At 33.0% G+C, this 27,034-nt stretch overlaps 2 protein-coding genes across 4 annotated transcripts in view; one reads left to right on the forward strand and one right to left on the reverse strand.

The window, feature by feature from the left end:
• LOC143229809 (L-asparaginase-like) overlaps window positions 1-4,655 on the reverse strand; it is a 54,442-nt gene extending 49,787 nt beyond the window's left edge. The window contains exon 1 of the mRNA XM_076462605.1: window positions 4,499-4,655. The gene's annotated coding sequence lies outside the window, so the exon portion shown is untranslated. The remainder of the gene's footprint in view (window positions 1-4,498) is intronic.
• A 3,698-nt stretch (window positions 4,656-8,353) lies between these two features.
• Window positions 8,354-27,034, forward strand: part of LOC143229811 (galectin-7-like) — a 33,891-nt gene continuing 15,210 nt past the window's right edge. Inside the window, exons 1-3 of one of the 3 annotated variants that reach the window (XM_076462606.1) lie at window positions 8,354-8,569; window positions 11,298-11,386; window positions 13,207-13,420. In XM_076462606.1, coding sequence (XP_076318721.1) covers window positions 8,546-8,569; window positions 11,298-11,386; window positions 13,207-13,420 — 327 coding nt within the window. In that variant the 5' untranslated portion in view covers window positions 8,354-8,545. The remainder of the gene's footprint in view (window positions 8,570-11,297; window positions 11,387-13,206; window positions 13,421-27,034) is intronic. The other 2 variants (XM_076462607.1, XM_076462608.1) reach the window with 2 other exon arrangements.

Below are 27,034 nucleotides of genomic sequence, written 5' to 3' on the forward strand. Positions count from 1 at the left end.
ATACAAGAGTTATGGCTTAGTGTATAAAGTATGACTAAGGCAAAAAAATCCAAAAAAACAACTGAATGTTATTCATGCTTTATAATCATAAGTAAACTTCTAGTTAATTTTTTCACCTTATTTATTTTTTGTAGTTAACATGTAACAAGCTTGTGAAAATACCATTATTTCATCCTTCTGATGCAGATATCTGCTGGCACAATTATTACATATATATAATTTCACATTTATTACATTACATACAATGTTAATAACAACTTACTTATTTCCTACTTATTGGAGTATCATCTTGTTTGAGCTTAATCACCAGTAAAATGTAACTCAACAATCATATCATTGTGTACAAGATGGTTAATGTGTACAATGATGTTAATGTCGATTAGTCTATAAAACAGTATTAACTATTGTACATATCCCACCAAGATGGTTACCACTCATTGGTTTATTATGAAGTGTTATGTTAATAACAACAACGATGGAATACTGTTGTACATTGAGTGTTGGTATGTAAATATTTAATTGTTAAATTAGGTAAGGAGTAATAATTGTTTTTTTTGTATTACTATTGCTTTAGCAAACATTACTGTTTAGGTTTTAATCCACAAGTGCCATAGTGGATTCACCACTCTACCATCTGAATGTCACTTGTCCAGTGTTTATGAATTGCCATCTATTTGGTATTACAAAACTGTGTCATTACCAAACTAGTCAAAGCTAACGTTGACAACCTAGTTGTACATATTATGAAACAAGATTATCAAACTGGTGTTAAACGTGGAATTCTCTTGATCATTGCCTATTGTTTGTGGTATCTTTGGCTAGACATATCTACAAAGAATCATTGATTCTCTAGTATGATGTTACGGTAATTCAGGTTTTCTTAGGTCATTTGCTGTAGCAAATCAACCTTATATCAGTACAGTCTGTTTTTCAACATTATTTTAACTTCCAGTCAACTTAATTTGGCAACAGTTTTATCAACAAAGTTTTTTTTTTTTGTGCACATGGAGTTGACTGTCTCATGATGCTGTTTACTTATTCATTAAATTATCCTTCACTTAATGTAAGTAATGAATTTTTTTATTTTTCATCCATAAAGCTGGAACTTGGAGGTGACTAAAAGTAGGACCCAGATTGCAGTGGTGATACAATGTCTATCAAGCCCACAATGTCAACATCTGTATCACCCTTCACTGCCTACAGATAGTTGAGAGAAGGTGACTGCTCTCCAAAGTAAAATAGAAAAATTAATTGAAAAATATAGTACTACCATTTGGGGAAAAGTAAGTTAAAAACTTACTTCTTGAAGTTAGCATTCCAGCCTCCATCATAGTAGAAAGGCATTAACTAGTAGCCCAGTAAATGAATTATGTATACATGAGGAGTCCCATCCCGTTATGTAAATAAAATTAGTATATTATCCAACCACCACCCATTTATTAAGTCTACTATGACTATCATGCTCTAAAGAAGCCTTTATATGTAGAAAGGCATACATCTGCATAAAGTAGTGACACGTTATTAAACGACCTTATTCATAACTGAAAATAGTTTAGAAATTTTTAATAAAACATCTCTAATTTTATTTCTTTATATGCATTTAATAAATTCTTATATTTGTTAAAGAATAGTTCAATAATTGTAATAATAATAATCATGCGGGTCCTACTTCTACAGTCACTTCAAAATTTAGGGTACATTTTATATCCCCAAGATCTTTTCAATTAGTGCATTGTTTTTTGTTTATTTATTAATTTATTTTTCTTGTGGCTTGTTTTTAGGTTATAACAAACTTAAGTAATTAGTGAAATGTTTGGATTTGCTGTTTTTTAACACAGTTCTTCCTTTTGATTTTGTTTACTTAATTTTATCAGTATTAATTTAATATATATTATTAGCCTCACAAAATAAACTTTACTGAATTATCATGCTTTTGTTACCTAGTCAGTTCTCTCAAGTCTCCATAAAAACATTCACTACTTATAACTTCTACTCTAGCAATATCAGAAAAATGTAAGTAAATTAAATATTTTAATGCATATGTACATTACCACTGTACCATTAATATATCCTACTAATATTTGTACATTACCACTGTACCGTTAATATATCCTACTAATATTTGTACATTACCACTCTACCGTTAATATATCCTACTAATATTTATACATTACCACTGTACTATTAATATATCCTACTAATATTTGTACATTACCACTCTACCGTTAATATATCCTACTAATATTTATACATTACCACTGTACTATTAATATATCCTATTAATATTTATATGTGTTCTACATCAAATCCAACTCATTTTAATTACAAGTAATACTTCTATTTTAACTCTTTTGTCAAAAAATCACAATGATTAATTTGGGTATAAACTTGTGTATGTAGGCCACAAACACCTGGATCAACAGAGTTTAGATGATCCCCAATTATACTAAAATATTTATGAGGAGTGTAGAAAAACATTTGCAGTTATTATACTTTATTTTATTATTACTTCCAAGGATAAACCCCATGGGTACAGTATTTCCAATCATACTGCAAGCTAAACTGCATGGCAGAAGTCAGATGCATGATCTCAAACTACTATTCTAAGTATTAATTGCCTTGACAACCAATCAAACAAGTTGCAGTTTGGCTATTTATTTCCTGGTTTAACCTGAGTGTATCATGTAGCTCAAATTAGCAATGTAAAGCTGGGCTATGAAACAATTTTGTTACCACAATTACCCTAACTTTCTATATCCAGAATTTTACAGTATTATTTACTAACATGCAGATATCAGAGATGTAATGATAACCAACAGAACAATTTGCAAATATTTCTTCCAAAATGTTTACTATCAATTTTATTTTATCATAACCCTCACCTTTTACTAAAATACAACACCAACCACCAACTTTGATCATCTACTCGTTTAACTCGCACTACAACCATTTATTTGTGCCTAAACCTAATTACTGGACATATATAAGTGCATAACAATGATAATACAACTGTTAAACACAAAGGTAACCAGGGATAGAACAAAAAGTAATTTTGGTTTGATATCAGTTTCAAATATTTATTTCCAGATATTCAAACAGATTCAGATATTTCAAGATCAGCAAGTAGACACAGCCATACATACTGAAAATGTAACACAAGCTGCTGTTTCATGATACTATGGTATTTAAAAGTAAACTTGTTACTTTGTCATTGCTTTAAATGTTCAATCCCATACCAAGACTGTTGGTTGTATTGTGCTTGCAATTGGATGAGTGTGATATTTATTTAAATTACATCATAATTATCTGTAACTATTTTGACTATTAGGGCTTCTACTCTGAAGAAAATGATAGTGTTTAGTAATTAATAGCAAACACCAAGGGAAGAGATAATTTTATAACTATTATTTTGTGTTGGAAGTCTAATCAGTTTCACATCTGCATAATATTGCGAGATAATCCACTGATGGAAATACTATTTGATAATGTATTTTACTGTAAAATTAATACAAGATCAGATTGCAACAGATAGTATAACATCCCACTGGATTAAACAGCTGTTCCATTCCTAAAAAACAACAGCCACAGTTCACATGTGATGATACTTGGAAATTCAGTGGTAACTAGGTGGCCTGGTTGTGCTAAAAGACAGTATACAGAATTAATTTTTAAATACAAATAATCATTTCAACATAAGACCTAAAAATTAAACAAGTAAGATGAGAAAATAAAAACAAAAAAAAATTTCATACTCACAGATAATTGTTCAGAAATGATTTAAGTTTTTTCTAAAAACCAGTAAAAGAAACTTAACCAAATACTTCTAAAAGCTTCTAAAGCATAAATGTAATATAAGACGTCTTCTTTAATATTAAAAAGTAATCAATGTTAAGTGAAGAAAATATGAAAAGTTAAAACTATGCAAGTTTGTTAATTGTGTCCCGTTGCAGTACATAATTAGCAGTGCTAATAACTTGTCGTTTAGAGTATAATCATAATCATAATTTAATTAAGCATTTCCTTTTTCCAGCATTAAAAACGTTGCTAGAATTATTATTTTTGAAACTTAGGTAGGTAAATCATAAATTATGGCCACGATTTCACTTCAAGGCGCTAGAAATATAAAACAATTAAATATGCAGATGAGTAAAAACACCTCAGTAACCCCTTTTTTTCAAACCGAAACTGGTGAAAGCTAATGTAATACTAGCCGTAATAATAACATTACTAGTACTATTTATAACTATTAATAATACTAATATTTCTATAAGATATATTATTAGGATTACTAAAAGTAATAAGTAAATGGTGGTAGTATTAGTTCAGTATGACTATGAGTAATGACGCCTAGCCCACAAAAGATAACTTCTTATTTAATTTATCATGCTTTTGTTAACTTATTCTGTCTCCACAAAAACATTCACTACTTCTAACTCCTACTTTAGTAATATCAGAAACTTGGAAATAAAATAAATATTTTAATGCATATTTATATTACCACTGTACTCTGCACATCAAACTTCCATAGTAACTCTGATTCAAGCCTTATTTCGTTTAACTTCCTGAATTAATACAAAAACCTAGTCGTAGTATTACAAACTATAAGCAATGTGCTCCAGAAATTAGATGACGACAGTTTGTTTCCTAGCCTCCGATTGGTTCAGAACATTATCGAAAAAGTCACAAGGAATCTATTTTCAGGCGATAGTGCTTTACATATAGAAATAGTATACGTGCGTAATACAGTTGACTGAATGAGTCTATTTTTCTGACAGTGATTAGCCTCTAAACTAGAATGCCTTCAGTTTGTTTATTAATTTATTTGCTTATAGTTAAATACAAATTTACATATTAAATTATCTGTGCTGTGCGCAGTTTCTAGCATCAAAAGCGGGTTGTCTTCAGATGCAATTAATACACTTGATAAATATTTGAAACATAAATATTGGCTTTAAGAACTATATTTTTATTCTAAAGTTTTATTTAGTGAATGGATCGACCTAAATTAATCAATTGGTCTCTTGTTATTCTAAAATTACATTTATGTGTGAATGTGTGTGTGTGTGGGGGTATTATATGTATTATGAATGATTCAATGATTGTTAAAAATGAGTGTAATAACATTTTTATTGTATTACGTTGTGATGTTAAATGGATATATACATACCATTGTATTCTCCTCCCTCCAATTGAACGGCGGTGTGTATGCGGACAATTTTGATACTCGTAGTGGGCAGAGCACAGATAGCCCATTCTTAATTCCACACAGGCAAGTATATATTCTTAAAGCTGTCATTTATTTCTTACTTGGAGAACGCTTTTTTTTTTTTTTTTTTTTTAGAATTGTTGGCTTGTTTGCAAGTAAGCACAAAGCTACACGATGAGTTATCTGTTCTCTGCCCACCACGGGTATTGAAACCCGGTTTATAATTTTGTAAGTCTGCAGACGTATCATTGTGTCACTGAGGGGTACACTTTGCTAGAAGGTTCTAATTTGATGTAAAAACGTGTTCCAACACTTTCAAACATAAATTTTAAATATTGCGTTCTGTGAAGCAAAATGTTGTAATTAATCGTAAAACAGTTTTTGTTACAGAAATGTATTTTAACATTTTTTGAACTTTTTTTCAGTAGTAGAGCTCATATTTAGTAATAAACTTCTGGAACTGATTAATTTAAAATACACAATGACTCGATACTAATTATTAAGAATCAAAACCTAGTAATGATTAAATTGTTTATTTATTTGTTTGTTTGTTTTTGAATTTCGCACAAAGCTACTCGAGAGCTAAGCGCCATGCTGCACAATTTACAAGTTTGTTTTTGGTTTTTTAAGTTGTATAGTACAGTTATGGTAACTGAAAATTTACTTTGCAAGTAACAACAGTATTGAAACTTTTAATATCGTTAAAGGAGGAAATAAACTAACTTGCGAATATTTAGCGGACTTAATGTTTAATTATTTGCAACAAATAATTTAAAAAATACTAACATTTTATAATAAAAACATAAACTTCTTCATCTGTAAATAACATCTCAAAGCTGGAGTTGAATATCATGAACGCCACCTTGTTTTGGTTTCCATTGAAGTAAAAAATATTGCATGTATTTTATAACTTTTAAATAAACTTATATTTAGATAGTTAAAAAAATAGCACCGCTTACGTGGAGTTTTGTTTGTTAGGCACACACTACATAAATCGAAACACAAGTTTTAGAGTCCACAGATTTATCACTGAGCCACTGAAGGGCCTATAAAAATAAAGTTGTTTATATATAAGAAGATTCGAAAGTAATGTATTTGTGTTTTATGAAGATGTTTAACAGACTTTTGACTCAGTAAAGAGCTGGAAATGTATATAAGGCTTGGGTTTTTTATTATTCTTAAAATATATTCAAGACGTTTAACAAATGCAAATTTTATTTTTCTTAAAAAAATTATTTTTTACAACAACGTATATAATCAGAGATCTTTGTGGCAGTAATACATCTAGTTCAAGAATTCTCAAACTATGATACGTGGAGCTAATATAGGTGGTACATGGCACAATTAACATAAAAAATCTGTGATAAGTCCTGTTTGATCTTTTAACGTACGTATACATACATTATCAACCCTTTCTGCTATTTATATTCATGGGGAGATTACCTCCCAGTTAGTACAAGTTTCTACACTTTTCCTTCACTTGAGTACGAATAAAACTTTAAGAGGAGTGATGGTATACAAGCATGGCCAAACATCTATAAGCTTTATGGAGTAGTCACCGTTGTAATTTGTAATTCTAGTTACATTCTGTTCACAAGAATGGTGGCAAAAGCAGAGTGCCTACACGAAAGTTTAAAAAACTTTACCTGAATATGACTGATTAAAGATATTTTATTTATTAATTTATGGAAAATTAAAATATATACAGCTCTATAGCCAAGGAAAATCTATCTAATCAGAGATAAACGGTATCATTGTTATTATACTGTCTATTAATTTGTACATTTATGGATCTTTGTTTATTTTATTCTTCTTCTTTTGAAATATCAATTTATTAAAAACATGTAAAATAAAGAAGTTTGTAAATTAGATGAAAAAAGTTAATTTTATCAAATTTTAAAGATGTTATCCGCTTCAAAATACATAACAAGAAACAACAACAATGCAAAAAAAAACTTATGTTGAAGATCTAGACAATAAATTTATTTTATTTATTTAAGAAATTTACTATTTTTGAAGCTCCTGGACGACAGCAATTCTTAATCCTGTGACCTGCAGGTGCTCTTCAAGCAGTTCGTGTAAAGGTTACTTAATTATGGTTTGGTTTGTTTTGAATTTCGCGCAAAGCTACACGAAGGCTATCCGCATTAGCCGTCCCTAATTTAGCAGTGTAAGACTAGAGGGAAGGCAACTAGTCATTATCACCCACTGCCAACTCTTGACTGGCTACTCTTTTACCAACGAATAGTGGGATTGACCGTACATTATAATGCTCCCATGGCTGAAAGGGCGAACATGTTTGATGTGACAGGGATTCAAACCCGCAACCCTGGCCATGCCGGGCCCATAATTATGAAAGAAACTCAGTAGCAAGAGTTTAAATCCCATTGTTAGCCAACAAGGTAAAAACATTTCTAGTTCAGGTGGTTCATAAGCAAAAAATATGAGAACAATTTGAACCAGGATTTCAAGCTATTCACTATTTGCATGATTTATGACATACACAAAATAAGAAAATCAAAACTAGAAAATTTTGGTTATTTTCAATATACAATGTAAAATATTGACTTGTATGATTAGCAGGTATGTGATGCATTTGTCGTATTTAAATTAATATTAACGTGTGATCAGAGAACGCTATGTACTTAGAATGAAATTAAAAATAGCAAGTTGGCAACCATTTCAATACATTTCTCTTAAATTTCTACGTCTAAAGATTAGAACGCTCTGTTTCGTTAACTGAATATTCTTGGCTCGGCATGGCCAGGTGGTTAAGGCACTCGACTCGTATAAATACACTTAATAAAACGTGGACGGTACAGTGTTTATTCCATAATCTTTATTATAATAATTCCGCTTTATTATCCTCCCTCCTCTCGGTGGCATAGTGGCACGACTACAGATTTATACTGCTAGAAATCGGGTTTCGATATTCCTGGTGGGTAGAGCAGAGATAGTTCTTTACGTAACTTAGCGCTTATCAACAAACAAACATAAAATCATTTTCCAACTCCTAAAACTTATTTTATATCTTCAGCGCTGATCAGTTAATGATTATGTATTATTATTATTTTTTGATATAACAATATTTATGAGGTTTATTTGTGTGTGGTTAAAGCAAACTTGAAATATAAGGATCCTTATACTGGTACCAGTATTTTTCAAAAGCTTAAAATATCTTGCATGTATGTCCCAGTTTCGTGTAGAGGGCTTGCAGCAATAGTAATATTGGAAATTGTTACGTTTTGGCATTTTATTTAAGGAGAAACTATTTTGAATTGTTTGGTGAAATTTGATTATAGTGTTTTGCTACAACTGAGATTTCATTTTTCATCTAGGATGGAAGTACCTGTTCATAATCCAGTATGTCAAAAATTCATTAGTAATTCACTTAATGTAACATATTTAGAATGATTTCGTTATAAGTTATTGAAAGGTTAAACACTAAAGCAGACTGATAATTAAATTTCTAATATGGTAATAAATTAACGTGTTTGATGACCGACTAACCCTGAACAATTTACAACTATTAACAAAACTAAAAGGGAAAATTTAAACCATTAAACTGTAAAGAATAATGTTATGTTGTTACTGCGTTAATGTAAATAATGTAATGTTCTGATATGTTAATGGGATGGGCAGTCGTATTTACATTTGGTAAATATTAACGTTTATTTATAAGTTATAAACACTGGTGATAGCAATAATGAAGTTCGTTTTATTGTACGTATAGTTTGATAATAGTAATACCGCTGTATTTTTAACGAAACTCAGTTTGCCACTTTTGTTGTAATTACCGATTTTCCTTTCTAAAGCTGTTACTTCTTATTTTTAGAATAACTTTTTTTCTAATAATACAATAATATTGTAATATTGTAAAGTTTAACAAGTCTTGGAATCGGAGTTTTGGACAATATGTGATACAGTTTAACTTTAAATGCACAAGTTTATGCAGGTATATAAATTATAAATGATTATTAAGATGTTGAGTTTAACTTGTACTTAAGCTAATATTCACTTCAGTATTTATTCAAATTATTAACCATTTGCTCAGATTTGTAGCTTATCAATCATGCTTAGTGTCTTTCTTTCAAATGCACTGATCATCAGTTCTGTAAGTTTCTATGATAATGTAAATATAGGAGGAAACAAGGTATGATTTTTATGCCCCTCATGTTCCATTGTGTTAAACAAAGTGAAGTAAACTTATTAAAAGTAATATTCAGAGTTTTATCCACTTTTAAATTTATAGAACAAAGTATAGGTTATTGTGAATGAAAAACAAAAGATATTTTTCTATTGACATTCACTATTTCATTGCTATTGTTAATGTATTTGTTTCAGTGCAAATATAATTATAGATGTAGTGTAGATAAATAGAATGTCTTACTCAGAAAATTTTCTGTCATTGTTTGTGTGATAACATAACTTGTGAAACATTACATGAAATATATAATACATTTTTGAATGATGACATTACACTGTTTATAATATGTATTAAGTATAATGACATTAACTGTTATTTGTATTTTATGTTCAATCTGTAAGTGGTGGTAATAATGACCTTAAAAGTTACATTCTGCACAAAAGACACCGATATTACAGTGTGAAAATGTTAGTTTAAAGAAAAAGCTATAAAATTGATTCACATATTAAAAAAAGCTCCTATATCATGATGTCCTAGGCTGGATAGAATCTTGTAATGTTGGAACATGTGATATTTATGAATGACATGATTGGAGCAGTTCATGTATTGTATGTTACTAGTGGCAAATATTATGAAAGTAATGCAAGATCTAAATGACTAGCAAATCATTCATGACAATATAAATAAATTAAACTATTGGTAAGAAAATGGTAGTTACCTTATCATGACTTAAATTGAAGTTTGAGGAATCCATGAAAGACAATTATTTTTGTGGAAAACTGGAGTATTTGTAATATATCAAAGAACATTATTACTTCTAGGTATGAGAAATTTGGGAGTTTATTGCACACAGATTTTACAAAATATGAAACTTTAATGAGAGAATGTCTGGTCAGGATTCTGTAAATAACTTAATTTTCAGATGCAAAAAATAATGTTAAATTCAAAATCAGGAAATGGTAACAATAGTAATGAATAAGGAAAAAAGAAATAAAAGTAAAAGGTAGTTTGTAATATTATTCACACTAAAAGTATTATACACTTCTCAGAGAATTAACAAATTTATAAATAAAAGATTGAGTACATGCAGTAATAACGTTTTAATAAGTAAAGCATGTTTTTAACCTAACACCTCTATCTTGCCAGTCTGATTTGAAATCTTAATACCTTTTATTTTTTGCCAGAACATGAAGTTACATAAAACATGATTAAATATTTAAAATTTATTTTACCTAATCATATTAAAATTACAGTAGGAACTGCTACTTCTCATATTGTTAGACAAAGAGTTTGAACTCCAGTGTATTATGTTGCTGGTCACAATCTTGAAATTCAGTAGTGATGGTTTAGAGAAGGATCACAAAGTTGGTTCACAAAATATATACAACCTTCTATATAATCATTGTGTGGGTAAGTTAAATATATCAATAATTGTACATAGATGCAAGAAAAGTGAAAAACTATGAGTATTAAGGACCCTCATTCATAGATAGAGTTGATCACTGATAGAACATACAAAAATACAAGACTGTCATTCAGAGTGATTCAGAAGTAATATACATGCATTGTTATGTGTTTTCACAGATATCCATTAATGTGTTGAACAGCCTATTTAGAAAAGTTTTGAAAAGTTATGGTAAATAGTTTCAAAATCAAACTGGAAAAAATAACTCTTCAAAGTTTTACAAACAGAATATTAGTACTCAAAAGCATGTAAGCATTTATTTACCTGTTTAGGATCAAGGTATGCCAAGGACAATACTAGTATTGTTTTGTCAGTAAAGCCTGTAATTTGTGCATAATCATTGGGAAAGTTCAATTTTCTTTTTCACAGTTACAGGGTTATATGTATGTAGACTAGAAATAAAATCTTATAAGCCATTTTGTATTGAAAACAGAATTGTTTTGAAACTTATGCATGTTTTTTGTTTTTTTTCTGTGCAGATAATTCCCTATGTAGGGGCTATAGCTGGTGGGATGTTTTCGGGTCGACTGGTAAGGGTGCATGGTGTGCCACATCCAACAGCTCGTTAGTAAGTAAAGATGTATCTTTTAACCAAATCATACTTGTACATATATTGTACTATCATCACAAAACATTAAAAAGACATAACACTAGATTTGTTAAATAGTATAACTAATATTATTAATGAAAGTAACAATAAATAAATATTATAGTATACCTTATTTGGAAAACATAGAATCACTAGCTGTTGGCTTGCACTATTGTTGTAGAAGTAAATTTCTCTGACAAATTTAACCTAACTTATCTCCCAGACTGATAGTTCATAGCTAATTCTCATGTCATACATAAAAATCAGAGTGGTTCTCCATACCCTGGTTCTTTGGTTTGAGGTGAAAACTATGATCCTCATCCTACTCTTACCCAAATGTTGGTACCCTATGGGCAGATTCTGGATGTATTTGAGCTACCTAGTATGGTCACTGTACTTTAGCCACATTACACCTAGGAGTACATCCTTTGTTTAATCACCTTTATCATTGTTATATTGTGTTACATTATATTTCTATGGCTAGGGTATCTTTCCTGACACATTCTCTCCCACTTGGATCTGCCCCTTTCATTTTCTGCCCATGTTGTCCACTTTTCTCAGTTGGGCAAAGAGTATACCTGGCTCAGAAGTGATGCAGTTTCCTTCAACTGATCTTTGGATCTAAATCTCTCACTTCCAAAGGTATCATTGGATGATTTTGGTGGGTACTTCTGTCATTCTCTCACACTAATCCTGCTTTTATATCAGTATGGGATATTAGCTAATTTTGTGAGAGAATGGAAGTGTACTGTCTTGGAAGTTATAATTTCCTTATTCTGAAAGTGTTCTTTCAATAGGTACTTGCCTCCAATCACTTTTCCTCTTCCCCCCATTCTGGTGCTGATGTATTCCACCAAACTTCAAACTGATAGTTTGGTAGAGAAATGCATGTGTCTGTGTTTTCAGAAAGCAAAGCCATATCGGGCTATTTGCCGAGTCCACTGAGGGAAAATGTAGAGGCGTTACTTGAATTATGAACATGTCATACTTCTGTTGGTGAGGAGGTGATACATGGTGGTTTGCATGAAAGACATGTTGAAATCTTGCAGTTCCAATAAGGTGAGCAAAAGATTTATGGTATGCATGAAGAAACATTTTGCATATAGAGAGAAGCATTGAATGAGAATAGCCAGTCTAGTGAGGGAAGTAAACACTTTACAGAAATACATTTTCAACACAGTAAAATTATAACATGTACAAGCTTTAATTGTATCTTATTAATGTTTTTAATTGGTTTGTGCTGTAACTTTTCTATATAAATTTGGAATTTAAAGACAACTATATTTGAACACCTGCTATTGTATCTGAGCTGAGCTTGTGTGTCACATTTCATTCTGCTACCTTGTAAGTGGGGATACGAACACAGCTTCAAACATAGCACTCCTTGGATCTCAAGGGGAACCAGAAGCAAAACATTTGATGCTAGATTTGAGTTCATTGGTCCTGAAGACTTACTCCTTTATTCTTATCATGCTTGACCTTCTGGATAGACACTTCTTTGGCACCAAAAATACAAACAGGTGATTAAAAATTGATGCAAGGTGAACAGAATAATAGTTACAAAATGTTCAGCTGAGTGACCTATATATAGGTTTTAATCCATGTTTATTTAAATTACATTTCTTACATTTTTCTTTATGCATTTTTTTAGCTTTCATATGCAAATGTATTTAAGGTTCCTTTCATGTATATGAATGATTAGATATATAATTCAAGAGAGATTAGTATGAAAACAAAAATTATATTTTTCACTGTTGTGACATGTGAAAGTTTAAAAATATACCTTGTTTTATTTTCAGCTTTGCAATAAACTTTCAGTGTGGCCCTAATGTAAATCCACGAGATGATGTAGCACTACACTTTAGCCCAGTATTTTCTTCTCCTTCACGTGTTGTTCGCAATTCCATCCAGTCACAGCAGTGGGGAGTAGAAGAAAGCCATGGACCATACTTCCCTTTTTCCCCTGGCCAAGAATTTGAAATTCTATTTGTAGCAGAAGCTGGATATTTTAAGGTTGGTATTTACTTAAATGTGTATAATATTTTAGTAGTTAATGTTATATTTTTGTTTGTCCTAGCAGATGATCTGTGCACAAGTCATTTTGGTTATGTATATCATATTTTGAAACTTAAATGGATGAAAGATTAATTATAATTAAATATACTGTTTGCTGTGTATAATTCTAATTTGAAAAGTATTTGTTTTGTGGTAGTTACTTTTGAAATTTTATTGTACTAATTTACAGGGTTTTATTTATCCATTTGAATTTTTCCACTGTTTCATCAAAATTAATGCTAAAATGTCAAACTGTTATAGTACAACTCCAACTTACATAAAACTTGATATGTAACTTATAAACAGTTGTTTTGTTAATATATATGCTTCCTTGTGATTTGTGTTCTATAAAATTTATTTTTTCATTACCTTGTAAACTCTTTTTAAACATGTACAAAATTTCTATCATTTTTAAATCAACTGGTCAACATCTAATTTCCCAAAATATAATTACCATTTATATGCTTACAGGTAGTCCTTGAACTTCTGGGTTTCAACTTTGCCCATTTAAATATTGGTCTGATTTTTTCTCATTTTCTAGTCTTTTATACTTCACTCGGTTGCCCGTGGTACTATACTCTCCACCTCAATTGATGTACTCTCTATCCTGGTTTTGTATATAAGCACTTCATTCAGATAATTTTATCGTGTTTTCTCAACAAAGCAGTTCAACAAGTTTTGCAATAATTATTGAATTTGGTTGCAATTTTCATCTTGCCTGGTGGTTTTTGTATGTCATATTCAATAATTATTATTAGAAAAAATTGTAAAATGCTGTTTTTAACCATGAATTCATGGGTTATTGTTCTGGCTCAAAAGTTATTCAGCCATCCTGTGTCACACCTATGCTGTCTAACATCTCTCCAGTCTTTCCAGAGAGGGCCACTTAGTTAATGCTGTCCATGATCTTATTTGTTGTGAGATATACATTTATTTGGTCCAGGTGGTCCTGAAGCTTTTTTTTTTTTTTTTTTAAAGGATCCAGGATAGTTTGGAAAAGACTTTTTCGGATGTCTTGTTTACTAGGCCAGTTTTTGGATCAACCATTTCTTGTGTTATTTCTTCAGATTTGTGAAGTTTGGCAGCTTTCTCCAGTTGCCTTTGATTCTATTTCTTCCTTGATGGCTGAAAGGTCAAAGAGTGAGTGCTCAATATTTCTCTTTCATCTGATATTGCTATTTATACTGGGAGATTTGCTGCTGTATTACTATTTGTTTGTCTGAATAGCATGCTTTGACTTACCACCACTTTTTCAATATATATTTCAATTCCACAGACCAAATCCTCTTTTGGATATGTGGAGTTCCAGACTGGACCATGTTATCACTTTAAAAAGGTCATAGTTTCTCAGATTTGTTTGTTCCTCACTCTTGTTCCAAGATATTTTACTCTCTCCTCCCCAGGGATATCAGTGGCCAACACACCAATTTGAGGATGAATTGGGTCTTTTACTAACTTATACCTTTTGTAAGATTATCAGCTTCTACTCTTTTCTTTGGTTTCCTAGCCTCTATGTTGATAGGATGTATTGACTTGAAGATACCCTGTTGAAGGGAGTTTGTCTATCCACTGTAGTCCTCTGTTAGTTACATGAGGCTTCTTTTTTTCACTTTTGATGCTTCCAGGCATCCCAGAGCCATTAGAATTATGCCCATTTGCTTTTTTCCTTCTTGTTGTTGGCCTCTACACTTTCTTTGGCTCCTGCTGGAAGTCATGGTACAACCACTCTTTATGTATTCTGACCTGGCTTCTGTTCCTCTCTCTATAGACTCCATTCTTAGTTTCAAGTCTTTTCTACTTGGGCAGACTGTTGCCAATGGTGTTTGTGACTACTCTAGGTTGGTGGGGTCTGTGGGAGTGAGATTACAACAACTGAAAGGCACCTGGAATTTCTTCACAACAGAACCATGGATACTCAGGTTCTGGCATCAGGGATGATTTTTCTGTTAACTTCTTTCACTGCATTATCCTCCCAACTTGTGGTATTCTCTTTCCCTCAACAGGTCATTGTAGTGTGAATCTTTATTCCAAGGCTCTTGGAGAGTTATTGGTTAATAGGGTCATAGTGAGAATTTATCCCATTCTTTTGTGATTTTGTTCCTGTTTAATTGTTGTGTCCAAGCAAATAGGAAAATTGGCAGCTGATCATTGTTCTTTTTTTCTCAATCAATTCTTAGATCATTCCAGGTTCACAATAGAGTTGTTTCTCAGCCTGCATTGGCATTCTTCACCATGTCTCTTGATGTTCAAGTTCAATGTTGCTGATACATTTCTCCACATTCTCATAACAAAGTAATCCTGCCATTATCTATGTTTTGTGCACAGGAGTCAGGTTTGGCAGTTTATGGATTTACCCTTTGACCTAGCTTGTGCTCCATATGTCTTCTGCAGAACTGTAGTAGTTTTTCTTGTTACCTTCATATTTTGGGCCTGTGCACATGCCATTGTCTGGACAACTGGTTACTTCTGGCACCATTTCACCAGTTGGCAGAAAAACCCGCTTAAATTTTCCTTTCAGAAACCAGTAAGATTGGCTTTCTTTTCAAAGCCGAGAAATACATTTTCTGCTGTCTTAAAATATTATCTATCTGGGTGTCTTTTTCAATATGTTTTAAGCCAGGTTCAGCCAGCCCCCTCCAGGATATGGAACAAGACAGTCAGATTTTCACTAACTTGGATAGTTCTATCTTTCTAAGGGACGTAAGCAACCCTCAAATCACTGATTTACTTTTGACGAGCACATACACAGTCCTTTCAGTGGTCACTGAATGACCAGTGGATCAGGAATTATAATTTAGTACTTTTTGCTATCAAACAAGCAATGGTTGAGATCTGGATCTGTTGCAGAGGAATATTGTCATTATTAATTCTATCAATTCTACAGTGGTCTCTTAAATTTCTCATCATGGGCCCATGCTTTCTTGAGACCTTCATTTTCAAGCTTTGGATATTTCTCTCCTGGGCTGTCTTCCATCATATTAGATTCATGGCTTGCCATATTCCAGAGGTGATGAGTTTCATAGCAGATCATTTGCCTCGACCCAATCAATTTCTTTCATTCTGAGGTTTTCTGATGAATTTGTTCTCAATTACTAACTGATGAGTGACACATTTACCACTTATTGAAACTCAGCTATAGGTGTTTTTTGGTCCCTGCTACCTTATCCAAATACTTTGGCAATAGATGCATTCAGTCAATACTGAATGGGATTGCACCTTTGTCTTCCCCCAATTCATCTATTACCCAGAGTTCTGGATATGATTTGATGGTTTACTTGAAAGTTGTTGTTAGCCTCAAATTGACCAGCCCAACCATGGCTTTTTCTTCTACAGTACCTTTTGGATGCTTTATATGCACCTCTGCTTCTTCCTTTTTGGTTATCTCTGTTTAGACAACCATGATCCAACATTCTACACCTGAACTTTCAGAAGCTCAAACTTCACATATGGAAGTTATGCAGTCTTTTGTACAGCACAAGAGTTTAGCATTTAAAGTTGCTTTGTACGTGTCTGTCCATAGACTCGCAATGACCATTTATCAACAAAAATATTACACTTATAAGCACTGGTTTCTCATGAGGATATTGAACCCACTTCTTTCAAACATGCTCACCATATCTCATTTTTTGAGCAAGATTTTTGACTGAAGTCTAGTTTCATCTACTATGGCTTTACATAGAGTAGCTTTATATACTACTTTTCATTATTTAAATGTCTGAAAATTTGATTCCATAGTGCTATCTGGCCTTCTTCAATCATTTGGAGTTCTTCTCAAATGGCCTTTTCAAATACTCAGCTATGATATTAGGGTTGTATTACATGCTTTGTTTCAACATGCATTTGAGCCTTTAGCCTCCTATAACATGTATCATCCTTCCCATAATGGGTATTTTTTATTTCTGCTGACCTGATCTTGTAAATGTTGTAGGTTAGTATTATTTGCACTACATGTGCACAAGACTGTCTTATCACTCTGCATTGGTCCAAGTATACACTGATAGGTTCTTTCTTTTGAAAATTTTGACAGCCAGGGAAAGGAATAAATCCTTCTCACTAATGCTTTTGACAGTTGTTTCTCACCTCTATAAATAGTTGGACACTAATCATTATGTTCTGTTAGAACTCGGGTGTTGTGTTTTGTATTAATACCTTTCGAGGTGATAGAACTTAATTCTTTATTCATTGGGATCTGCCAGTTGCAACAGATATTGTAGTAGTGAAAGTTCCATTAGACTATCTAAGAGCTCAATAGGTGGTATTACTATTATTAGTCTGGACTGCCAGTCATGGACTATCATGAGTGAAGCTAAAGGGGATCCTGCTGATCATTAGATTGAATAAATTGGGGTTGGTGTGCTTTTAAACATTTAAGAAACTTGGTTCACCCATTGTACTGTTTCCGGAGCAGTGCTTTCCATGACTCCCCAGTGTACATTACCTTCCCATATTCTGCTAGTGGAGCTAGGGAGTCCTTACCACATCCAGATACCAGTCCCTAGAATGGTGGAGAGAGATTTTTCCTCTAGAGTGTGCAAGTGTTTTCCTTCACTCTTGGAGTTGAGGGTGAAGTTGGAGGTCCTTCTATCTAGGTCAGTGGATGATTTTGCCAGATGTCAGTAGAAGCAGCAACAGCCTCCATGGGAGCCTACTTGTAGTAATGATTCAGATTTGATGCTGAGCTATCCATTTGGGGTGGACATGGCCATTCTATTTGCTGAGTATCTGTTTGGTATATTGTTCATGGAAAGAGGTCCACTATCTCCATAATATCAAACATGGAGTGGACTCATCCTGTATCCTTGGTTGAGCACAGTGTTCCATATTCTTTCCATAATTTCAGGGACAAGTTGAATATTCTGTACTCACTCGGTTGGGGAGAGAGGTTGAATGTTCATAATTCCAGAGCAAATGAGTTCTGTTCCTTTGATTGAGGAAAGCATACATGATCCCATCATTTTTAAAACTGGGATGTTGCCTTTTGGATTTCTTCAGGTGAAGAAAATAATTAGTCTGGTTTGGCATTACTTATTTTCTCTTGATTCTGGTAGCTCAGAATGCATCACTCTGTCTGTAGGTTGGGAACTAATCAAAAATATATTCTTGTATAATGTTATGGTCCAATTGCCTTAACCACCAACATGAAATATAAGAGCAAATACCTCTTTTAATTCCAATTTCAAGCTGTGGTACCTCAGCTGTCTGGTTGGGGCTGGTTCATAGTGATGATTACTCATGTACTGTTACATCCTGAATAAAAGAACTGAATTCATGGTGAAGAGCATATCTGTTATGAATACAGTGAGTTCCCCCTACTTGGGTATCACTCTTATCTTGGTACACTTCTGATCAGTGCAGATACTTTTTGTATAGATAATATCTTTATTGACCTCTTCACCTTCTCAGCATGAGTTTCTAGGTATAAATATCAGTAAATTGGTAGTATGTTTTGGAAGATACATATTTCCAATAACCTTTACCTCTGCTGACACTCTCCCACTCTTCCTTCTTTCTAAGAGCTGTTGTTAGAGACTGAGATGGTGTCAGCTTTGGAACAGTGATAAAATTATTTGAATGAAGTGCTTATAATACACTACCAGGATAGAAGGTGCAATGACATAGGAGGAGAGTATATTGCCAAGGGTAATTGAGTGGAGTGTAAAAGACTGGAGCAAGCAAAATAAAATCAGACCAATGCTCAGAGTTGCAAAGTTCAAACCTTATAATTTGAAGAATGGCTATAAGAGGAAATACAATTTTAATTGAGAAAAACAGTGATATATGCTTTGCCTTCAATTTAAGCTCCTCTGGTTAAAGTATCTAGAGTAAGCTATGTGAATTAATATGCCAGCCTTCTTTTAAGTAAGTCTGTTGCAAAGTTTTCCTTGGTGTGACAGCAGTAACTTTTCAAACTTACAATGCAAAAATAAGGGGTTTAATTCTCCTTAGTGGATTCAGCAGATAACCTAATGTAGCTTTGCTATAAGAAAACACCCAGGTGCTGTTGCAAATTTCTTTTACATATTGAAGATTTACCTAGGCTCTGCAGAAGATGAAGGGAAGCTAAGGACAGTGATAGCTACTTTGATTGATGTAAATCACTCACTGACATCTTTACATCTTAGCAGAGTGACTAATCTTTCTATGTCAGACCAAGTCAGACAATATTTCTCTATTTTTATTATCTGCCTTATTCTTGGTGATGTCTTTCAGGGAGAGAAATGTTCCACATATACAGAATCCAGATTATTTATTCCTTTGTAAACTGGGTGAAGTGCAAGTTCTTTATGGGTCATTCCATGTTAAATCATCCAGATTTTGGAAAATTTTTCAGGTGACCCCCTCAGAATGCCTTGACAAAATTCACATGTGCTCATCTACCCATATAATGAAAAATTACCAAAGAATAGATCAATATCTCTGATAGTTTCTGATTTACAGCCCTGTAAAACTTAATTTTTTGTTATTTTTGGCAAATTCATTTTTGGGCAACTTTGGCTCCTTAAAGCTGCAAGAGTGATGGTGGTAGAAGGCTGAAATTTGCTACACTGACTGAATTAATCTCACAGAATTCAAAAATGGTCTCAAACCAAGTTTATCTCTTTTAGGATTTTCATAGTGAGGCTGTAAAATCACCTGAAAACCCAAAATAGTAAAAAAAACTTTGGTTTATTCAATAAGCCATAGCTCTAAGACTTAATATGATAGAAAGCTGAATTTTGTTTTTAAATTTCCTATAACATATCTGTTGATAAATCAGCAATTGTAGTAATTAAAAGTTTGTTAGATCTCCTGTAAAAAATGTAGTTCCATGCAACTTTTTATGACTTAGTTAAAAATTGCCCTACTTCAGGCCATAGTTTGACCATGTCACCAGTTATTCAGCCTTTTCAGATTTTTACCACATATTCTTACATCTCTGAATATGATCTACAAAAAAAATCAGGATGGTGTTCAACCTACATTTTGAGTTATAATTTTTAAATTATCACCATACATTGTTTACTTGAAAAACAAAACTTCAATTCAGGTGTGTTACTGTGTGCAAATATATCCATACAATTTCGAAATAATGTATGAATCCCATTCAAATATTCTAATCAGCCTTTACCATATATTCTTACATCTTTGAACATGATCTTCAAAAAATTCAAGGTTGTGTAAAAATAATAAATTATCAAACTTTAAGTGTCTCTGCTAGGTACCATTGGGCAAAGGACCACATTCAGGGCATTCACTTCTTTCTTGTCAATCAGGAATCAGTCCTGCAGAATTGTGTAAAGTTTGATCTACTTGAGTGCTATGAAAATTACAAAACTGTGGCAGGTATTAGGTCACATCATAGCTTTATTCTACCAACACATTCTATATGAGAAGGTTATCAGATGATGATGTGTACACAGTTGTAACTGTTGGTAGTAGCAGTGAAAGTGATGCTGCAGCAGCTCAAATAGGGTCTAATGATAGCAATGACAATTATCAGCCAGGGAACTATGTGGCATGTATATACGATCATGAATGGTATGTGGGAAACATAAAAGGTAGATCAGATGAACATTCTGATGTGTTGGTGCCATTTATAAAGAAATTAAGAAACGAACTGTTCTCATGGCCTGCAAGGTGACAAAGATGAAAGCTGGATTTCTTTCCAACATATTCTTTGTCTGATAAGTGCATCTACCGTGCAAGGCAGTAGTGCTCGCCACTATGTTCCAAGTCAAAGTGATCTCAACATAATCAAACTCAAATTTCAAAAATTTATTCAAGCTATCTGAACAAAGCAATTTATATGCAAAAACGGCTCGTTTGGGCTGAGAAAACACTTCGAACAAAGCAATGTTTATTTGATGTTGTTAAGGCTAATTTATTGCCAAAGCAGTTTTTGAAACATTTCATTGTCATGATTATTGCAGTTTGGTGTGACTATAATCTTTCTCAGTTATCCCCTGTTGTAGCACTGTGCTTTTTGTGTCTGATTTACCTTTGTATTTATTATATTATGAATCTTAAACTCAACCATATCTGCATAACTGTAATGCATAGATAATATATTTGCATTGCCATGCGATCTAACTAGTTATGCCAATAAACTTGTTCAGAAATGAATTAATACTTTCTTGTTTCTTACAACTTCATTATTTAACATAACATTGTGAAAGGCCGGTTAAAATATTTCAGTGGGATTCATAACATTTTGATAGGTATTTTTCAAAATTGTATGGATATATTTGCACACAGTAACACACCTGAACTGAATTTTTTTTAATAAAAATGTATGGTCAGAGGATACTTTAAAAAATTATAACTCAAAAAGTAGGTTGAACACCATACTGATTTTTTTTGTAGATCATATTCAGAGATGTAAGAATATATGGTAAAAATCTGAAAAAGCTGAATGTCACATGGTCAAATTGTGGCCTGAAGTAGGGCTATTTTTAGCTATGTCATAAAAAGTTGCATGCAGCTAAATTTTTTTATAGGAGATCTAACAGACTTTTAATTACAATAATTGTTGATTTATCAACTGATATGGTATAGGAAATTAGAAAAAAAATCAGCTTTGTATCATATAAAGTCTAAGAGCTATGGCTTATTACATAAACCAATGTTTTTTACAATTTTGGGTTTTCAGGTGATTTTACTGCCTCACTATGCAAATCCTGGATCCAGTTATCCCTGGATAACTTCTCATTAAGCAGTGATCAAGAACAGATATGTTGCACTTGTGTTCATTTCTTTTTTGGTGTGTGTGAAGTAGTGATTTAATTAATTTTTTTTGTTTGCTACCATTAAATATTTCTGCAGTTGTTTGCTGCAATAACTTGCCTTTGTTTATTGAATTTTTCTTTCTTCCCATTTTCTACTTTACAGTTTAAGATGAATTCTGAAGTTTGTGTTTTGGAACTGCTTATATTATTACTGTTACTTCAAGTGCTATTACCAGCTTCAGGTTTGGGGGTATTGACTGAGGATTTTTTTGGCTACTATTCATCAGGAGATTGATCACTGTGTGAGGCATCCTTTTTTTTCTGACAGTGTTTGGGATTCTTTTGCATTATCCAACCCTGTTTATGAATGAAGAGGATTTTGGCAGTTTTTTTCATTCTCCTGCCTATGCTGTGCTTTTCCATATATATCCCACTTAATCTATAATGCCGAACTCTGCCATTTTGGATATATGTTTTCTCAAGTCATTCCATTTTCATCTGTTTTCCTTCCTCTCCCTGATACCATGGTTTATTTTGAGCATTTTCTTTATTGGTTTAGGGTTGGTGTTAGCATACTGTAACCTTCATAGACTTCAGATCATTATGCTTTGGTTTCTATACCAGTTGATCAACCCTTTCTTGACTTCCAGTTTCTTCTCTCACATCCTTTTTTTCCCACCTTTGTCTTACTCTTTCAGCACCTGTACAGAACATGTTTAACATACACCTACATTTTTAGGCACTTGCTGATCCCTTGAGAGGTCTTGGAAAATACACCTTCTTCCCCTCTTAGTCCTAGTTTCTTAACATCATTGTTCTTTTTACTGTATTCCTTAACATGTTGTTTTGTTGCTGTTTGGATCTTTTTGGAAATGATTGTCTTTTCACTGATTCACCTGTTTTCTCATTACCTTTGAGACTTCCTGGTGTCTCCTTCTCTCCATCAATTTGTTTTTGAAGATTTTCCATAGTCTTTGGAGTATTTACATGTGTACTCTGTGATCAGGTACTTTCTCATTTTCCTTTGTTGTTCATTGGAGAAAACTTTTCAGTTAGGATTCAGTTCTCACTCAGTTATGAGCCCTTTCTGTCAAGGTTTGTTTCACATATCTTAAACCCACACTGCATGGTCATGACATATACTAGGCAAATAATGCATACTGTTGAGATGGGGTGTTTCACAAGATCACTAGTAGGTTTTGCTTTGGAATATATTTATTTCATTAATGTAACTGTCCTGTACTGTACTAATCCCTGGACTTACATGGGTAAAATAGGATGGTATATTTGCCCATCCATGTTGCCCCTTTGGCCTCTTTGATTGGATAAATCAGTGCCATTCTTCTTTTCAGAATATGATTTTTGTGGTCACCTGTTACACTGTCTCCAGTGTTGGTATTTCTCTGGACTTTCCATCATATTTTCTCTTCCTTGTTCTTTTAGTTAAGTGTAGGAGCTCTTCACACTTTCCAGTTCTAAGCTATTGAAGTAGAGGACCATGGAGAAATCCTTCTGAACATATCTGCTTCCATCCAGTAGAGATTAGGGCAGTGGTGTTTTGCTGTTGTAGGTGATGTGTAGTTTTCTAATCATGTGTTCTACCTTCATGCAATGGGTTCCAGTTGTAGATTTTGCAACCAGTTTCTGTGGCATTATATTCAGAGGGTGAGGTTATGCATGTTCACAAACCAATATGTTCCACTTCTATGTAGTGGATCTTGGAAGTTGATGTTGCACTCAGCTTCTATGTGGTTCTATCTGTAAGGTGAAGTTGCTTGTATTTTATGGATGAATCCACTTCTGTTGCAGCAGGAATTGTTTGTGCAGTCCTCTCTGAAGGATGATGTTGCTTTGCAGTATATCCATTGCATTTTTAATGCACTTCAGTTAGGATCCTTCATCCTACCCTTATCTGAATATTGGTTTATATTGAGTGGTTTTGAATTGGAGCTGGATTAATCAATATAGGTTTTTTGTTGTTGTGTTACCTCTCCCTCTCAACTTCCCTCATGATCTCCACCTCCATGCAGTGGATCACAGAGATTTATGTTGCATTCAACTTCTGTGCAGTTCTATTCAGAGGGTGAGGTTGCTAGATATTTCTGGAAGTAATCCATTTCCATGCAATGAAACCCAGAGACTGGCATTGAGCTTCAGCTTTGTTACAGTAATAATGTTGATTGAGGTGATGGTTTTTCCCTTAGCAGCTCACTTCTGTTTTCTCTACTTCAGGCTGATGTTATGCATTGAGGTTGAATTTGTGACCTGCCACATAAGCACATTTCTTCCTACTGTCATTCAGATGTTGGGTTCTTGGATGTATGGTGTTGTGAATTTACACATGTGCCCAATTATAGATCAGTTTGCACAGTATATCCTTCTGTCACAGGTTGGAGGTTGTATTCCTGATTTCACTTGGCTTTGGACCAGAGTTCACCAACTGTGTACAGTTTGTCATGTTATAGGCACTACACCTTAGAGGACATCTGTTTTAGTTTTTCCCACATTTGTGTCTGTAGATGGTTCTTCTGCAGTCTTCTGTGGGATTTAGCTTTCAATATACAATTATTCAAATTCCTACTTAATCAGTTTTCTCTCCCTTTTTGGCTGTGTTCCTCCTACTTTCATCTTGTGTATGTAATACCTGTTTCTTGGCTCAGATTATAAGTGGTACATTATCCCAACAGGGTTTAGACTTTGTGTGTCTTCTTCAGATGCTTTTGAAAGATGCTTATTTCTATCCTATACCAGCCCTTCCACCTTTTCAATATGGGATTTTAGCCATACATGTGAGAGGGGTAATGTACCTTATTGGAAATTATTATTTTACTATATTGAAAATATATTTCTGATAAGAAATTATTTCTCACACTTCACACCCTTCCTCCTTGTTGAAAAGCAGTGCTTTCTCTTCTGCTTAATCTTGAAGTGGTAGTTTGATAGAGGGAGTCTTGTGCATCAGGAAGGTGTGTTGTACTTCTATTTGAGGAGGGTTGGTGCATGATAATTTACATGCAAGATGCAGTTGAACTTCAGTGGGAGTTCAAGGCTTGCAGATTGCTGTACATGTGAGTAAAGGTTAGTAACCATTAAAAGTCTATTTTCAACATAGGAAAATAATAAGTTTCCACTGTCTATTTGCCTATATTGTAATTTGCTTTTGTATAGAGTTTGGTAGATGAATTGGACTAGAAATAGTTGCACTGGATGAATGTGCATGATAGGCAGCAGACTAGTATGGGCACCTAGCTATTCTCAATGACATACCTACGGCATATACTGCTGTTACTTGAAACTCATAAATGTAGTTTTCTTTGTTTTAAATAATGTTTGGCAAACTTTTTAGTTTTGGAGTTTGAATTACATGGAATTGATGAGACAGAGCTGTTTAATGATGGTGGCATATTCTGTGAACCTGAAAAGTCACCTTTTTCAGAATGTTCTTCATTCAGTGCACAATATTCTCTTGAATTGACTTTGGTACATATGTAGACATGTTTTTAAGTTTTTGGTCTAGTAATGCTTTAGCTTTCATTAGTTTTCTTGCCATAAATTTTCTGACTACATTGCAACATTTATTGTTGCTGTGTGTATAGTTAATTATTCTATTAATATTGAAGACATTTTATTGTAATATAATATATATATCAAGTCTCCAAACTTTGTTTTTCTTTATTAGTATCACATGATAACTAGTTATAATTCTTACCTTTATTTTACCTCATCCTTCTGCCAGTACCAAGTCAGGATATTTCAATTTTCTTGTTTGCTATCAATATCCAAACACCCTATGATATTTAAACTACTAGTGACTTGGATATTCCATAACTTGTGCTTAACAGTATTTGGTGGTAATACTCAGAGAAGCAACAATTGTATTGCTTAGTCACTTATGTGTCAGCTGTAAAAGCTTTTATCTACTCTTACTCATGATCATAACCTATGTAGAAGAATAAAAAGGAAGTGCAGTGTTTCAAAACAATAAATAACATCTCTTATGCTATGATAATAGCACTTGGTTTAATTCAGAGGTATGATATGGTTGTGCATTTTACTGTTTTTAATAGGAAGTTTACACTTCTATGGATCTGAAGGCTTTGTGTTACTATGTTGGGCATTTGAGAACATCTTGGATACTTTTGACTTATGTAGTTTTGACATTGTTGTTTGGAAACACTGCATGAGGATGGGAATAGTTTTCAACTATGGAAGAGGATGGTCTTCTCAGTACAGTAAAGATCCTTGAAGTTTTTCCACTTGGGAGGAGGAGTTAAAACTGTGGAAGAGCTATTCTCAGATAATAACTTTTAGTGTTATTGATCTACTTACCTCTTCATCTTGTATATGTCCAACATTACATCTCAGAAGGGCAGTTAGACATGTTTTGTTAACCTTTTGTAATACAGTTTTTCCGTTTTTTGTTTTTAAACTGTGTTGAGGGCATAACTGGCTGCATTGTACATACAACTATACGTGATATACCTCAAATCCTGACACACTTTCTATTTCTATTTTACCTTCATCCATGGTGGACTCTTGTGTGCTTGCTACAAGCTCACGGGTGTAATATCTTGCTTATGCCACAACCACTTCAAAGCAAGGCTATCACTGCTAGTGCTAATAACATGGCTCATTGCTTAATGCTACATTGAAACAATGACTAGTTATAAAAAATGTTTTTCTTTATATCTGTAATCTAAGTTCTGCTAAATAAATACTTAAAGAAGAAATGGACTGTGGCTATTGAGATGAAGGCTTGTATTTCCAGGTAAGCCAATTGTATGAGTATATGCGTGCATTGTGGCTATGATATTAATATTTTTAAGTATTTAAATAAAAATAAAAATGTGTATTTAGTTTATAATTT

Source organism: Tachypleus tridentatus, chromosome 10 (assembly GCF_004210375.1).
Source record: "Tachypleus tridentatus isolate NWPU-2018 chromosome 10, ASM421037v1, whole genome shotgun sequence".
Lineage (NCBI taxonomy): Eukaryota > Metazoa > Arthropoda > Merostomata > Xiphosura > Limulidae > Tachypleus > Tachypleus tridentatus.